General features: G+C 38.4%; 1 protein-coding gene across 3 annotated transcripts in view; it reads right to left on the bottom strand.

The window, feature by feature from the left end:
- Positions 1-12,747, bottom strand: part of ADAMTSL3 (ADAMTS like 3) — a 195,710-nt gene that overhangs the window by 5,759 nt on the left and 177,204 nt on the right. For all 3 annotated transcript variants that reach the window (XM_050903563.1, XM_050903564.1, XM_050903565.1), the window contains exons 24-27: positions 8,035-8,217; positions 5,886-6,005; positions 4,867-5,079; positions 2,243-2,426 (exon numbers count right to left, since the gene is read on the bottom strand). In XM_050903563.1, coding sequence (XP_050759520.1) covers positions 2,243-2,426; positions 4,867-5,079; positions 5,886-6,005; positions 8,035-8,217 — 700 coding nt within the window. The remainder of the gene's footprint in view (positions 1-2,242; positions 2,427-4,866; positions 5,080-5,885; positions 6,006-8,034; positions 8,218-12,747) is intronic.

Below are 12,747 nucleotides of genomic sequence, written 5' to 3'. Positions count from 1 at the left end.
ATAACTTATAAAATGAATGGTACTGATTTAGTTACTACTAAGGTGACAGGTGTCATAACTCATCCAAATTTTTTACATCAAGATCTTGCTAGATAATGGCTCAAGCAGAACATGTTATTTATTGATTAGAAGTTGCAAAGATTTAGCCTGTCTTGGCAGCTAGGAACAATACTGGGGAAGCAGCAGGTGGTAATACAATTTATTTGACTTGATCTTTTCATAAATCTAGGCTAGAAATACAGAATGGGACTTCACGTGTAGCACAACTGTGATAACAGGAAAAATATTCTATTCTCTTTAGCAATTATTTTATTTTCTTACAGTCAAACAGTTTATATCCATTCAAGGAAGAATAATCTTTTACAGTCTGGACCTTTGTCTTTTTCTCCCTTTTAAAGCTCAAGTACTTTTGCAAACATTTGGTGCAGTGCATGCACAGCACGTCAGCAAGGCCCAAATTTGGCAAACAAAGTACAAGTTAAGTACATGCTTAAACTCTTATATCTACTTAACTGTACTTCTATGCTGTGCTGGAGAGAAGTGATTAAACACATGCAAAATGCTTGGAATAATAAGGGCCCGTGACACTGACCGTACATCTAAAGCCTTTATAATTCTGTGGATACTTTCTAAAGAGTTGCCTTGGGATGAGAAGATCGTGCAGAAATCAGTAAGTGGGGAAATGGAAAGGGAAGTCTGAACATTTTGCACTTCCCTGCCAGGTCAGTAATCACAGGGAAGGGGGAGAGGTTAGAGGCACTAGGAACCAGACACAGGGCTATTTTCCCAGCATCTGGGACGCTCTTCCTATATAGGAAGCCTGGAATACTTCATAAAAGGAAAACAATTTGTATGTTAGCATACATGTATAATTCAAGGTAGAGTTAATTATGTTAGTATACACACAATTCCCTTGCACTGGTAAATACATAAAGCCAATTTAAAAGCAAATTACTTCTGAGCATTTCAATAAGAGAAAGTTTAGGTCCCAGTCTGTTTAGCCTTATGAAATAACTGATTGGTTTTTGTAGTGAATAGTCTGGGTCCAGGGATAATCAGATTGTTAAGTCGTGCACTGCAGTCCACTGAAAAGGCATGACCTTGCTCAGGAGAGCACCGGGCCCTCTAGTATCCTCCTAACTCTCTGTCATCTGCTCTGAATGGCTGGATTTTAAGAGGGAAACCTGCAACTGAGTCTGTGTGCTTCAAACTATTAGTTCTATTTCAGTATTTTTCCACTGGCAAAAAGTTTGCTTGTTATGGGCTGGCTGGAGTCCAGACTCACAATTTAAGATGATCTGGTTTTTTGGCTGCTAATAGTGAAACATAAACAAATTTCTCCAGATATTTATCTGTTGCTATGTTTTCTGTGTTTAGAACAGAGTTTAGAACATACTGGCAAGATGCACTCCCACAATGTCAGTTAAGGTCTTAACACTTCTCTCCGAACATTTTCCAGTGAGGGACAACTCCAAAATGTGTGCATGACTTTTCATCCCGCACGGATTTTTACATTGCTGACAGTGACGGCCAATTCTTTTAAGCAACGGAAAGCCCTTGTTTTGAGGACTCCTGTGGGATTTCCTGCTAAAAACCTAGAGCAACGCCTTGTTGAGCTGGAATGCTCAGTGCAACTCAAGAAGTCTAGAGGTAAGGTTTTGGCTTCTGGAATCAGATGTTGTGGTATACTTGCCTGTGATATAAAGATTTTCTGCCCCAAGATCACAAGGTACCCCAGTTGATCCAGCGACAAAATTGGCAGGGAAGGACATGCAAGGAGCATGACGCTGTGGTGAGGGGCATTAGAGACAAATGAGGCATTCCACAGTAAACATCCTACTCAGAGCTCTGCTGGCACGGAAGGAGAGGAGGTGAACACAGAGTATCCTGGCTGCTCTAAACATGACGAGTTTTCTCTCTGTGCGTTGGCACAGATTCCACAAAACTAGCACATCACAATGTCTCAGAGAGACCTCCAGCTTAGCTTTTAATGTGTCAGTGTGGTAGCAGCAAGACTTGCTGCAGCAGCATGGAGACTTGCACAGATCTCGTTTATTCAGCTGAATCAAGCGTTCCCCTACTTGCTTGTGATCCATTTTCACATCGCTCATGTTTTAGGGTTCATGATGAAATAAACCCCACATTTCAGACTCAGAGTATAAACACAGAAACAATTTCAGGACGTTGTGAGTGCATTTTAATACACATAGAGCACATGGACATAGAGTAGAAAGGAGTTTACCTGGCAGGGCAGTCACCTGTGTTGCATGACTGGTAAATAATCACTGGCTTTTGCAGCTCTCTGCATAATGATTCATTTACTTTCTGTTTCTCTGCATTCATGCACTGTAGTCTTCTGGAGCGGGTTCCTGAATTCCCACAGCTAGCAGAGCAAGTACTCCACTCAGCATATTCCCATTTATAATCTGAGAAATGCAATTGGAAGTAGTGTGAGAGAGGCACTATAGATTGTAACTGTGTCACATTCTAATTGATTTGGCAGCGTATTCTGTAAGCTAGGTAGATACCGCATCCTCTGTAGAAAAGCAAATATTTCAACATTGTGAAAAGGGACCATAAGCCAAAGTAGAATTTAGGCCTACTCAGCTTCCCCTCAAGTTCAGCCCTTACATATGAGCGTGAAGTTCTCTAGAAGGCAAATGGGATCAGCATATGTGCACATGAAGGGCAGAACCTGGCTCACAGTAGGAACTGATGAACTTCTTTTAAAACTTTCATAACATTTTTATACAATGAGCATTAAAAAGAGGAAACTGTAAATCAGGCTCTCTAGGTTTCCTGCTGTTCTACAGTAAGTTTATTCTGAAGAAAACTCATCTTACTCCAGACACTTCACATAATTTCAGGATTTAAGAGTAACCTGTACTAAACTATAGAAAAGTATTTAATGCATAAATAATTTGCCACCGAGGCATCTGGCAAGATGAAAAAGGAATTTGTTTTAAAGAGCGTTTTACATTAAAAACCGATCACCTCTAACAATTACTACCTTTATATTTAGTCACAATTCCACACTTATCCCTTCCCCCACAATTTCTTTTTTTGACACCTGGTAAAAGATGAAGTACTATGCAATGTTGACAGATTTTTATGTGATCACAGAAGGAGTCAGATTTTTCTGTAATAACCAAGAATAATTGATAGCTACCAGCTGTGTCCACAGGCTCACTCTTCCAGCACATAATGAATTCTTTAACTTATTGTTTTTCAATGTTTCCTTATTACTTCTGGGTTTCTTAAAATAATACAAAAGGGCCTTTTTCAAAGTAGAAATAGTTAAATTTACTGACTGCAACTATGATGGAGAGACTGTATTGTTTGTTTAACTAGGATGACACTGCTCAGAAGTGCCCTCAATATGCCTACTGTGCAAAAACCACCAAAGGAGATTTTGCAGTCTTACAAATGCATGGGTATTTCAGTGATGAAACATTTACATAAACATCAATCAGAGTTAAAGCTCACGACTGGAAAATGGAATCTCCCCAAAATACTGACCAGCCTGACTGGAAAGGGTCTTGGGCAACCAAAAGGCAGTCCAGCTAAAGACTACAGGTGGATAGTTCAATACCTGGCTAGACCTGTTCAGAAATTCTAACTTTAATGAGATCTATACTAGGACCAAGGCCTGGATATATATTTTGATAAACTCTGTTAGGATATTTTCTGATTCAGTTCATTAATATTTTTATTTACTTTTGATTTTAAAAATAAACATTTTGATCATAGATATGTTTCAGTAAAATTACTTTGTAAATGTAACTGACTCCACAACCCCATGCATACCAGAACCATTCTCACCCACAAAAGTAATCCACTGGCAGTCACTGAGAATGCACTTATACGCAGCGTAGGGGATTTGCAAGATCTGATCTTACTGCTTGAGTCCTTTGCACATAAACAGTAAGCCTAATCATATTGATGGGTTAATAGATAAATCCCGTACAAAAACTTTCAATTTCAACAGATACTTGTTTTTAAACCTGATTTGCATTCCCTGGGCATTGACTGGTTAGAGATTTTTTTTTTTAAACTGTCAAATTGAGTTTGGTACTTTGCTGCCAGACTCTTAGTAGGATCTAAGTTCCTAATGTAATTAATTTCTAAAGCACTTTAAATATTTGCAATTTTAAATATAAAATGTTTGCAGATACAGCCTATTGTCCTGCTGGCGCATATGCAAGATCCTTGTCAAATTCATCTATAATCCTCAGTTGCACTTTTTATAACCTACTAATAGAAATGTAGTTTTGTGCAAGCGCATTACATTGGAGAACATTACAAAATGTTCTTGATAACTTAACATTGAATTTGATGAGTGCACAATGTGCCCTAGTACACTGATATGTTTAAGGGTGATTAGAATAAGATGGCTACCCTATCGTTGTAATGCCGCTGGAATATGACAATTATATTAAAATTATTTGGTTTATAATTAAGATATTTCCAAAGATGACCTCGAAGTCAGTTTTGTTTCAGTTTGGTGGGCTATCATGGCAGCCATTTGCATGATTTGTTGAAGGGGAAGTTGAGAAAACCTGCCTGATTTAAAACTGTTTAAGCAGCAAGACGCTGAATCAGGCAACATTGTCTCAGCTCCTCAGCTACACAGGTAAGAAATGAGAACCCCCACATGATATTTGGATACACGTTAATTCCCATATCCAACTCTGAGTATGGACCTTGTCTATTGACTTAAATGGGACTATTCACACATGTGAAGTTAAACATGTATTTATGAATTACTTTCTATGTATAAAAGCAGGTTAGGTTTCAGGAAAGTCTTTACAGAGTGAAAGAAAATATTTTCAAATTTAAGAATTTGTCATATAATTTTCAACAAACCTTCCTTCTTGACATTTACCCAAACTGACATTGGTTTTGCACTAGCTGAAGTCCAACATTGGAATTGTCCAGCAAATTGACCAGAGTTGGTGTTCACCTCTAGGATACGACCCCCAACCAGGGCTCGGTATTCCAAGGTCTTAACTTCCTCAATTGGACTATCTCCGAAAAACCAGCGAACTGTATTTCTGTAGCTGGGCAGCACCGGGCAACCTAAAAATCAACAGCATTTTAGCAGGTTTTTCTAAACACATTGAAATGTTTGTGAATAAGTATGTATGATTGTGTGATTCTATGTAAAAGACCTCACCAGTCTAAATAAAAACAAGAGTATGCATAAATTCACTGAAATCCAAGCTATGGCCCAAAATCCTGACTGCCCCTTGAGGGTTATCAGCTGCATAAGCTGATGCATACTTACCATAGTTCTTTATAATTTCCCTTTCAGTAAGTTCTTACAAACTTAACTTCTATATGAACAAAGGGTGTGAGGGGAACAATTATTTAAATGGAACGAAGATTTCATCCCAGACTCTACATATGCAAATAAGTTTGTAATGAAAGAGTTTCTGTCTGTTTTGGAAAGGAGTCATAAACACATTAAATGAAGTTGCTGCATTTTCACTCCACAGGCACAAGCAGGGATGGGAACAGGTATTCATTTAGACAGAAAAATTAAAAAATAGTTCTAGAGCCCAGCTGAATCCCCTCCTATCGTTTTCAAGTGAAGCTCAAAGAGAAATTACGCAGCTTCAGTCTCATGGCGAGTCACCTAGACGATGCCTAAAGGGTCGCCATTTTAAAACATTTTTTGAAAAGCTAAATCAGAAAATAATCATGTGTCTTACTCTGAGGCTCCCTGCCTGGTAACAGAAAGCTGAGATATGGTTAGGAAATCCAGAAGGTCACCAAACCTGGACTCTTAGGAATTACACTCACTTTCTCCATGGGGCCCCCTCCATTTTAATGAAATTAATAAATAATATAATTTAAATTATGAAGCAGAAAAGACAACATACCTATTCTTAGTGGATCTCCAGGTACCACACTGACATTTGTACCAATTCCAGATGCCATTAGGACACGCTTTCTTCTGCTTCCCTTTGATAACAGAGTGTTATTCTCTGTAAATCTTCGTTCTGTAACACAATGCATAAGGTCTCTTCTTAGCAAGAATTAAATCACGATGCTAAAAAAAAAATTGTATCAAAACATCCAACATACTAGTTATGAAGCAGAAGGATAATAGCGCTTTGGAATTCTTTAGGATCCAGTTAAATTGTCCATCTAACAAATACACTTCAGATATGTAAACAGGGAAACGCAGAAATTATTTGTAATGTTTATGCAAGTTTCTAAATTAATGAAATTTATTGAATTTTATTTATTAGAAAAATAAGCATGTAACACTTAGTGTAAAAACAAGATTTACAGGATGTATGATGTATTTCCTGTTTCTCATGACAATGTTATTTATTATTTCATTACCAGTCATTCACATACAGAAATTTTAAGAAAAATAATTCTCTCAGTGGAATCAGGCCAATTCCTCTGTTCCATTAGATGGAATTATGACAAAGTGCTACAACAGAAAAAAGAAGAAAATCTTCTAAAATCTCATTATGCATAGAGATAGCATAATGTATACAGAAGCATATGCCTATCACTATAGCAACCCCTCCTTTTTATCATATGCCAGACAGAATAACTGCCAAAAATGTGGGCAATCTGTCAGTAACACACAGGTCTTGCCACTTAGTCAACATTTCTGTTTTAATGAATGTGCATAATATCTATGAGTCCCCTTCCAGAACGGTTTAAATCTTTTGTTATATTCTAACTTCGTGGGTCATTTTACATTGGTTCAACATTTTTCCTCAGTGTGCAATGTCTGTACAAAGCCTCCTGCCTGTCTGTGTAAACACCGGGACAAAAGAGGCTCCACAGAACCACAGTGAGGCCAGTCCCTTACAGGCAAAAGGCTAGTTGCCTTGTCCATCCTTAGGAACTTCTATTAGAAAGGCTGCACAGATATTGCTCTAGTGCTTGACTGCCCCAGGTCAGGCAGTAACTGCTGTAGCGAAGTCCAAAAGGCTGACACGATGTTGCTTTAGACAACATTGAGTCAGTGCAGTCTGCAAGTCCTGACACCACAAGTCCTCCCATTTCATCGCAGTTTTGCACAGCAAAAAAATTGCAGAATTTGGCCCTCTCCTATCCACTTAAGATTTATTTAAACTAATGTCATGTGACCAGGAATGGAAACGAAGTTCAGACTCTTGTAAGCAATCTTCCCAGTCCCGTCATTATAATAATATTCCTCTCTGGAACATCTGAAGTTTTGATGTACTCCAGGAAAACTGAAACCAAGAAGGGAGCTTCAGTCTACACTCATCCTCACACAGAGACTCCTATTATGTCTTTGGTACGTCTTCCTTGGCCGACAGATCCAAACATCTATAACCTGCCCTACACATGTATGCCTAAGAAAGAAAGCTTTGTAGCAAGATTGGCCATGTATAACTGCGTTGTACTTCGTACAGCAAAATGGTGAGGAAGTTAATCTCTAGAGCTGAATGATCCATTTATTTGAGCTACTTGCAAGGCATGATTGTATTATACAGTATTACATTATTAATCTACTTACAATAGAGTCATTTAAATGGAGTTTTTCTTTACATTTTCTATTCTGAGAGTTAGCAGTTCATATTCAGAATTTTTTGTTTTCCATGTCCCTACGTTTTATTGGCCTCTATAATTAAAAAAAAAAAAAAAATCCCCAAAACAGCCTTTGCTTTTATTTCCCTGCAGATTTGCTGAATAGCTCAAGCCTGCGCCGTTTCCCTAGATAAAAGCACTGGGAACAATATAATATGACAGTGGATTTACTTTTCTAATGTGTCTGCTGGTTTAAGGGCTGGTATTTGTTGCCTGGAAGCAAGAAGATGGAACAACTTTTGAAGAAGTTACAAGTCAAACCATCTGTACCTAGATCCACTATTACAGGAAACACAAAACAGAGAACAGAACCTAGGGAGTCAGATGCAATAAAAAATTCCAAGTTCATAATAAAGTGTTAAATATCCCCCCAACCATTTTACTGGTTAAACTTCATAATCGAAGTGGCTCACTGTTGTTATCAGTAAGGAATTTTCATTTAGCACTTACCAGTTAAGAGGAGAACAGACGCAGCTTCAGCTTTTCCGAGAGCATTAGTTGCTCTGCAAGTGTATGTTCCTGCATCTTCATAGGAAACATTCCTCAGAAATAGAGAGCCATTCAAAACGAAGAAAGAATTGATGTGTAGAATGTCTTTCTTCTTAAACCATGTTACATTTGGTTGGGGAACACCTTTAAAATGCAAATAATTAAAACATTTATTGTGAGAGATAAACCATAGGTTTTACATTGCTAACTGCTACCATAACATCCAAGAATCCTAAGTTCCTGTCGTTTCACAGATAGCATAAACCAAAGTAACAACATTGCAGCAAAACAAGTACTTTTTCCACTCACAACAAAAATTCTCAGTTGTGAGCCCTAGTAATAATTCAGCATCCCACTAAGATTAAGGGTTAAGCACTGTAAGGCAAGCTCACAGAACAGCTTTCAAAACTGCTACCAGTCCTACAAAAGCAACGTGCCCATGTGTCTTGCTGCTGAAAGATGTGAGACCATTAACCCCAGTCAGGACCAATTGGCGTAAAGATCTGCACAGTATCTTTTCATTCAACCTGCATGCTAGAATATATGAAGAAATGAATATTCAATTTCTAATTAAAAATAAAGAAAAAAAAAGAAATGGAGGCAAAATATTTCTCTTGAAGAAAAAAAAGGATATATTTATCAATTAGATCAGAAAATACACATGGCCAATTTCTGCTAAAAAAGCTCCTGAAAAGCTCCGAGGTGCAGATGTCATATATACGACTTGTAACAATGCAGTGTGAAGGCAAAGGAAGAGAAAGAGCTATTAACAACTAAATGAGGGGCTCAGTTGTTAAGCAATCTCATTCACCATGTTATAGAAAGCCAAAGGTCTATCATCATTCCTACTGTAACACTTGAGCTCTGAGAAACTTAGCATTTGCAGATAACTTGTCATTCTAAATTTTAATCAATGAATGACTTTGGACATTTATTTTTAATTAGATGATTTTTCCACTGGCACAGTACCACCTCTGTGGGAGGACTTCTACTGTTTTATTTTCCTCAAACATTTGCCTTTAAAAAGATATTTTGCAAGTTGGCAAATCAGACACTTCGTTGCTTGTGCTCTGGTTGAGCCGCTGCAGCAGAAGTGCTCTTTCAAAGCTCCAAAATCCTAGATAAACCACTGGGTAAGTCTGACATACGTGGCACAGTGACTAGCCACAGAGGCGGACAAAGGTGCCGGGCACAAGACAAGTCAGAGCGGTTAAACTGTCTTTCACCTGAACTCTTTTCTCCCTAAATACATTGATCAGTGCTCTCTGAAGACTACCAAAACAGGTTCTGCTATAGAAGCTGACCTCAATGTGGGACATTTGGAAGTTTCATCCATATTGAATGCTAATTCAGTCTCCTCTCTTCACAGATCATTGTGCAGTATTACTTTACAGATGATGTCTTCATGATGTGGAATAGCCTTTAGGAACAACTTTAACATTTCAATCACTGGCTTAGCACTTCCAATGCACACCTCAAGTTTTTCCTTTACTGTAATAGGAACCAGACATATTTTTTGGAACCTGCTGTTTCACTGAAGGAAAAAGCTCCCCCCACCATTTTGTCTAGAAAGACAGCGGAGAGAAACACTTTTCTGCATAATCACGGATTTTATTCTAGACAATTTAGCAGCTGTTCAGTGCTTTTAAACTCATGAGATTGTGTTTTCCTGAATAAAACAGCATAAAACAAAGTACAGATCTGCAGAGTGCACAAGGGTCCAAAAAACCAGGCTGTTTTTCAAGTTTCCAGAAGAAGCTTTATGCCACTTCGAAAAATCCTTTTGGAATTAGGATGAGGTCTTGTTTTAAGGGTCTTTTTTCCATTTTACCCCAGCTTTCTGGCTAAAGTGTATCATTCTCAGACATATTTTTCCTTTAGAGTGTACTTTCCATGACCATTCAGGCATATATACTTACTACACAGATGGGCTGAGGAGGTGTTGTGAGGATGCTGAGCTGTTTTAATCTAAGGCCTAGAGGTTTGCAGCCAGACTACCCTCACTGGCACCAAAATCCTGCAGACCCATCAGAGCCAAAAATAAGCCAGAAGCAGCACGGTTGAGATGGGACTGAAGTCAAAAGATTTAAAGTCAAATTCCACAAAACACAAAAACACAAAAACGTTTGGAAAGTTTCAAATTTAAGCTTTTAACCTGAGCCTCTATCAAACTTCAGCCCAATATCACCCCATGATACAGTCCTCCCTCTGCTCTCACCACAGCATTCAGAAGTGTACCTCAGTCCTGGGATTTAACTTAAGTAAAATACTTCCTTCTTCCAAACTTGGTTTGTATTCTAGAGTTTATCCCAGAAAAGTTGCCATGTCTCTACTCTTCTACCTGTGTCTCATTCAGAGACATGTAGAGCCTTTTAAAACCTGGACTGGAGTTCAGTTTGCAGAAGAAATCTGCAGAATAGCTTTGCCTCTCATTTTAAGTTCAAAATTGGGTATCTGTCACACACCTTAAACTCAATTTAAATTATAGCAAATGATTCCTCTTTCTTTCTCCAAAAAGCTGCATACATTTCTCTTTAGGGGAAACAAGCAAGTAATACCACACACACACAAGTACATCAGACCGTTTCTCAAGTGAATAATGTGAATACACAAACATAAATTCTAGGTCTAAGGAGCAGAAGTGTGGACAGAGCCCTGCATGGCAGTCCAGCAACCAGTCCAACTGAAATGCACGGTGAATCCATCCACGCAATTGTCGGGGTGCTGTCACTTACAGATAAAGTGGAGGATGGGAAATCCATGAAAAACAATCAGTTAAATACATCATGGAAAAAACAACACTATTATGCATTATACGTGGTTATCGCACACTGTCATTTTAAAACACAGTTAATGTTCTCTAGATACCTTCAGGGTGCATTCATAAATGTGAGGTGTTTGAGCTGAAAATAGTAGTGGGGATAATCACAACGCTCCTGCATTGTATTTTACCCAAAACTACTGAGAAGTAAGATTTTTATCTAAGAGTTAATAATTTTTATGTGAACTGTATGCTGAGTCCCTCTGAGCTGGCCTCTTTACAATCATTTTGAGGACCCTTCAAGTTTTTGCATTTCATGGTTCCTTTTCTTTTCCCAACCTTTGTATTATGTGGAAACCAATTCACTATCTGAGAGCAAACCTGGGAGATACTGGACCGTGTACTTAAGAGCAACTGGTATTTGCAGTCAAGCTCCTGTGTCCTCTTTCATGGGCTTTTGGTTAGGTTGCCATTAAGAGTATTAAGGCAAATCCTCAGCTTGAGCCCTGAGCTAAGGCAAAAAGGAAGATACCTTTCAGAGAAGAGTTCAGGGACCTATTATAGGCTGGAGTACAGCATGGAGGGAGGAGAGGAGAAGGGGTAGGACTCTGTACACGGCAGTCAGGACATAGCTGTGTGCTAGAAATCAGGGGCCTCTAACCCTGCCTTTCAGGGGAACCCAAAACTGGCGAGCACAAATGTGATATGAAGCTCTCAGAGCTGTGCATCCAGAGAGATGTAGTAGAGAATCTGGCCAGAAAAAAGGTTTATTGTGTGGTGCTATCCCATCTGCTGATAGACACCCTATAAATGGATTAAAGAAATAAAGCAGGAGAAAAAGAGATCCCTAACAGTCCAGCTCCTTTGCATTCTTCAGCAAAGCAGCATGTACATTTCAAGCTCTTCTGGACAGCTTCAGTTTATCTGTACGTTCATATTGCCAGTGAAAAATCCTTTTCTGCCATAACTCTCCTGAGAGACACTGAGTTCTTGTGTATACCGTCATTTCTGGAATTCCTATCAGGAGAAACTCTTACTGTTGGAGGATACTAAAAAACCCTATTTTTAGGTGTGCATTTATGTTTTTAATAGTGTCTATGCTTAACAGTGCTTTGCATAAAACTCCTTCTCATAATATAGCACATAGCACAACCCCAGCATGCAGTCACCATTTATACATTTCAGGTGAAAAAGCTTCCGTCATGCAGATTTTGATGCTTTTCCTTTAGAAATTTGACTCCATATTTACTACTCCTGAGATAGGATTTTTCTTCCCTCCTGGAATGCAGCGCTGCACACTGAGTTAAGTCTCATCTATCAGCTCCTGTGAGAAAGCAGGCAAAGTACACAATTCCCACATTCTTCTTGTGACAAGACTCTTACAGTAGCACTATGAAAAGCACCGATTTTCCTACACAGAAACTGCAGGACAGAGTTCAAGCATACCATCAAAATGCAAGAAAAGCTCTTTTTTCCTAGGCAAATAGTTAAGGCCTAAAACCTGTGCTTTACCCTTTAGTATTCATGTAAGTAAAATTTTAAAAGTTTTAAGTACTGTTTTCTTATCCAACCAGAAACTAAACTAAGCAAAAATAAGCCAAACACAAGGTGTTGGTGTTTTCTTTTTTTTTCTTAAAGGAGCTGAAATTATATTTAAGCTTTGGGACATATTTGTAGGACTTCATGGAGGAGTTTGTCCTGTGCACAAGGTTGAATTTTACTGCAGATGCTTGACTCTCCTTTACATAAAGGTTGACTTACATAGGGACTTTACATGGACAAAAATAACATTCACACTGTCTTCAAGAGCCTTTTCCATTACAGAATTGTAGTGAGAAGACTATTAACAGAGATGTTAAAAGCTAATTACATTGAATTTTAAAAATATTTCCTCCTCACTGTTATAATTTTCT

This window comes from Gymnogyps californianus, chromosome 11, assembly GCF_018139145.2.
Source record: "Gymnogyps californianus isolate 813 chromosome 11, ASM1813914v2, whole genome shotgun sequence".
Classification (NCBI taxonomy): Eukaryota; Metazoa; Chordata; class Aves; order Accipitriformes; family Cathartidae; genus Gymnogyps; species Gymnogyps californianus.
This window is presented reverse-complemented; position numbering and strand designations above follow the sequence as displayed.